The sequence below is a fragment of the Malus domestica genome, chromosome 06 (assembly GCF_042453785.1).
Source record: "Malus domestica chromosome 06, GDT2T_hap1".
NCBI lineage: Eukaryota > Viridiplantae > Streptophyta > Magnoliopsida > Rosales > Rosaceae > Malus > Malus domestica.
This window is the reverse complement of record NC_091666.1, coordinates 11,923,434-11,928,020: the sequence shown is the minus strand read 5'-3', so window position 1 is coordinate 11,928,020 and position 4,587 is coordinate 11,923,434. Positions and strand designations below refer to the sequence as shown.

The 4,587-nt window shown below is 39.8% G+C and overlaps 1 protein-coding gene across 1 annotated transcript; it reads right to left on the bottom strand.

Annotated features, from left to right (window-relative positions):
* Positions 1 to 1,038: 1,038 nt before the first annotated feature.
* LOC139196803 (uncharacterized) lies at positions 1,039 to 2,401 on the bottom strand. The gene is made up of 2 exons (XM_070823147.1): positions 2,080 to 2,401; positions 1,039 to 1,985 (listed from the first exon to the last, which is right to left on the bottom strand). The coding sequence occupies exons 1-2, from the start codon at positions 2,399 to 2,401 to the stop codon at positions 1,039 to 1,041; spliced, it is 1,269 nt and encodes a 422-aa protein (XP_070679248.1).
* Positions 2,402 to 4,587: the final 2,186 nt, after the last annotated feature.

The window sequence follows — 4,587 nt, the reverse complement described above, 5'->3', positions numbered from 1 at the left end:
AGTGGTAGAATAATTCAATTGAGCATCATTTAGGGTCCGAGAGGCATAATGGATGACGTGCGGCTATTTGTTCCTCTTTTGACCTAAAACAGCACTAATGGCATAGTCGGATGCATCACACATTAGCTCAAATGAAAGGCTCCAATCTGGTGGTATGATGATGGGGGCCGAAGTCAACATGTCCTTGAGGGTTTTGAAAGCAGTCTCACACTCCTTGTTGAACTCGAAGGCTACTTCCTTTTGGAGTAAACGGAATAGGGGTTGGGAGATTTTTGAGAAATCCTTGATGAATCTCCTACAAAATCCTGCATGGCCAAGAAAATAACGAACCTCCCTCACCGAAGTGGGAAAGAGTAAGTGACGTACAAGATCTATTTTGGATTTATCAACCTCAATCCCTTTTTCTGATATGATATGCCCCAAAACTAGACCTTGTTTTACCATAAAATGGCACTTTTCCCAATTCAAGACAAGATTAGTTTCAATGCATCATTGTAAGATCAAAGTTAGATTACTCAAGCATGCATCAAATGAGTCACCAAAAACACTAAAGTCATCCATAAACACTTCAATGATCTTTTTCCACAAATTCTGAAAAAATACTTACCATACACCTTTGGAATGTGGTTGGTTCGTTGCATAGCCCAAATGGCATGCGTCGATAAGCAAAGGTAGCAAAGGGACATGTGAAGGTAGTCTTTTCTTGGTCATCGGGAGCTTTCACAATCTGATTATAACCCGAATAGTCATCAAGAAAACAATAAAAAGAATGACTGGCTAACCTTTCAAGTATTTGATCAATAAAGGGTAGCTGGAAGTGATCTTTTCTTGTTGTAGCATTGAGCTTCCGATAGTCAATACAAACTCTCCATCCAGTTTGGATTCGGATGGGCACAAGCTCATTATCTTTGTTTTTTACCACAATGACTCCAGACTTCTTAGAAACAACTTGGACTGGAGAGACCCAATGGCTATCAGAAATTGGGTTAATCACTCGACAATCTAGTACCTTTATGATTTCCTTCTTCACAACGTCCATTATAGGGGATTGAGTCGGCGCTGTGCTTCTCTAGATGGTTTGGCTCCTTCTTTCAAGAGTATTCGATGCATACAAGTGGTAGGGCTAAATCCCTTTATATTGGCCAATGTCCACCCAATAGCAGTTTTGTATTCCCGAAGCACCCTCACCAACTTGTCCTCCTCTTGTACAGTGAGTGAAGAAGAGATGATGACGGGTAGCGTCTCTTGTTCTCCCAAAAACATATATTTCAAATGGCTAGGCGATGGTTTAAGCTCTAGGGAAGGTGGTTGGATTACAGAAGGAAGCAACTTGTTAGTTGAAATGGGAATTGAAATTAGGTTAGGAGATTTACCAATATGTTTTGGATTTGACTCTAAGGCAGCAACCATCTCCACCAATTCTTCTTGAATAGGCACGGCTAGATGTTCCTTGTTGTTGCCGTGGGCATGCCTAAGTGCTAACCCTTCGTTTTTGAGCCCAATGCTTTGCGTGAAATTTTTTTCAAGTGCATCCACACTCAAATCATCAAGGAATTCCTGTGCCAAAGAGTCAATCACATCAATAGAGAAACAAGAGTGATCATCATGGGGATATCTCATAGCATCAGAAATATTGAAATCAATAACTTCCCCATCAAATTCCATGGTCAATGTTCCCTTGAATACGTCTATCTTTGTACAAGCAGTCTTCATGAATGGTCGGCCAAGTAAGATTGGTAATTGAGGGGAATGGTTCGAGTCTTCCATTTCAAGCACGTAGAAGTCCGCCGAAAAGACTAGGTGATTCACTTGCACTAAAACATCCTCCAAAACACCTTTTGGATACGCATTGGATATATCAGCCAATTGAATGATCACTCCAACATTTTTTAATTCTCCTAAGTTCATAGATGCATATATTGAATAAGGCATGACATTTATTGATGCACCTACATCTAACATGGCATATTCAAAGTGAGTATTTCCTATAACACAAGGAATTGTAAAACTGCTGGGATCTTTGCACTTAGGAGGTAATTTTCGTTGTAACACGGCTGATACATTCTCACTTACCCTTACCTTTGTTTGAAGCCTTCTTCCTTGTAGTGCATAACTCCTTCGGGAACTTAGCATACTTGGGGACTTGTTTAATTGCATCTAGAAGTGAAATGTTGACTTGCACCTTTCTGAATGTGTCAAGTATGTCTTTGTCACTCTCATCCTTCTTTGATTGCACAAACCTACGCGGAAATGGTGCATTGGGTGGAATGGAATTAGAAGTCATGGAATTTGAACCCAACTTACCTTTGGTGGTCGAATTAGGTTGTGTAGGTGGTTGCGGCAAAGATTGCTCAATCCTTGCCGTGGGCAGGCCTTGTTCCTTCTCCTCAAATTGCATCATTTCATCCTCTTTTTTATTGGATTTAGATGGGTTGGGATCAGATCCAACTTCTTTTCCACTTCGCAGGGTGATGGCTTTGGCATATTCGAAGCCTCCATTTGGATTCACATCAGTCGAACTAGGTAACTTACCTTGTTCTCTACTAAATTACCCTATGAATTCAGCCATTTGTCCCACTTGCCTCTTCAATTCAGTCACCTATCGAGCTTGATTTTGCACTTCCTTGGCGTAATTGTGCATATCTTTGGCTTAATTTTCCTGACCTTTCACTAACGTATTTAGTAATTGAATGACTTGAGCATTATCAAAAGACGAACCTGAGTTATTTTGGGAAGGTTGTGTTTGGGGTTGTGTGGGTGCATACGGCCTTTAGTAGAATCCCGGAGGTTGCTGTCTAAATGCACTTTTTTTGTTGGGTTTGTTGGGGCTCCTTCCATTTGAAATTTGGGTGATCTTTCCAACCTGGATTGTATGTATTAAAGAAATGATCATTCCTTGGTTGGTTTTAACTCCCAAAACCCACGGCATTGGCAAATTCCCACCCTTTGTTCTCGATTAAATGAGGGCACTTATTCGTGAGATATCCATTCATTCAACCATCTGCGAAAGAAGAGTAGTAAGGTTAGCCATTTGATTTTGAAGTTCAGAAACAGCACTTACCTTGTTAACTTGCTATTGTCGTTAATTGCTCGGTTAGCAATTAAGGTCTTGGCATCCATGGGTGTTTTGTCCACCAAAGCTCCTCCCGCTGAGGCATCTAGCATTTGGCGTTCAATTGGTCGAAGCCCTTCGTAGAAATATTATAGAAGAAGCTCTTCCTTCATTTGGTGTTATGGACATGAAGCAACAAGAGTTTTAAAATGTTCATAATAAGTTGGAAATGATTCACCTTGGTTTTGCTGAATGCCACTAATCCTTTTGCGCAATAGAATGACTCGAGAAGTTGGGAAAAAATTCTCCAAAAATGCCCGTTTCATACTTTCCCATGATGTGACAGTTCCAAGGGCTAGTTCATATAACCAATCTTTAGCCATTTTCAAGAGAGAAAAAGGAAAAGCCTTCATTTTCAGAATGCTCCCATCAACATTCACAGGGGTCATGCTCGAACAAACAACCTCGAACTCCTTCAAATGTTTATTAGGATCTTCCATGGACAACCCATGGAACTTAGGAATATGGTGTAATAAACTGGACATTAATTCGAACTCGTCGGTCATGTTTTGGGCCGCCCTTGGATATTGAATGCATAAGGGCATAGCATTGTCCAATCCCGAAGTGGAAAGCTCCTTGATTGTTCGATTGTCTACTGCCATATCTTGGACTTCTTCAAAAGTCCCTGTCGTGGCCTCCTCTTGCTCTTCTACTTTGTCTTCTTCAAGATTTGGTGCAGGTTGAGGTGGTTGGGGTTCTTGTTGATTCCTTGCTCGGCTCAAAGTTCGTTCAAAATCGTGATCAAAGTCAAGGATGTGCTTATGAACAGGTTGAGAACTTCGAGTCATAAACCACCTAAAATAAGAAAACAAGTAAGGTCAGCAACTAGAAACAAAAACATATGAAAATAAACAAAAAAGAAATAACAAGGGATTAGCAAAATTGCTATTCCCCGGCAACGGCGCCAAAAACTTGATACGAAAATTATCTTAACACACAAATTAAACCCTCTTTTGACAATTGTAGTGTAGGGATCGTTCTAGGCCGCGGATTATAAGGGATTGCTAATTGATTCTAAACTGACTGAAAGACACAAAAACAAACTTAAAAACAGTAGGATAGATTTAAAAGACTCAAAACTAGTTCACAAGACTCAAAATAAGCTACAAACACTCAAAACTGCTTAAAAATACCAACTAGGCAGTTTCTGACACTAAACACAATTTTGGACGAAAATAAGGTTTGGACTTGAATCAAAACACTTAGAACACAAACAAAACAAGTTTAAAACAATTTGAAACAAGAAAGTAAAGGGGGGAAGGATTTGCTTTTGGACGAACTTAAAATAACAAAACAGGTTGTAACTTAAAAACAGGTTTGAAAACAAATTTAGGAAATTAGATGGATGATGGGAAAGCTAGAGGCTTTTTCTCCACACATGACATGTATGCAAACAACTCGATTTCCAGTTACTACTTCATTGAATTATGAACGACAATGCCGCAAATTAACTGTGACATCACTAGTTAACCCTC

Bases quoted from the DNA above. Each gene is read 5' to 3' on its own strand.
- LOC139196803 (XM_070823147.1), bottom strand. From the start codon at position 2,401: ATGATGCAATTTGAGGAGAAGGAACAAGGCCTGCCCACGGCAAGGATT. The intron at 1,986-2,079 runs GTAAGGGTAAGT...CTTGTGTTATAG, and splicing joins GAAGAAGGCTTCAAACAAAG to GAAATACTCACTTTGAATAT.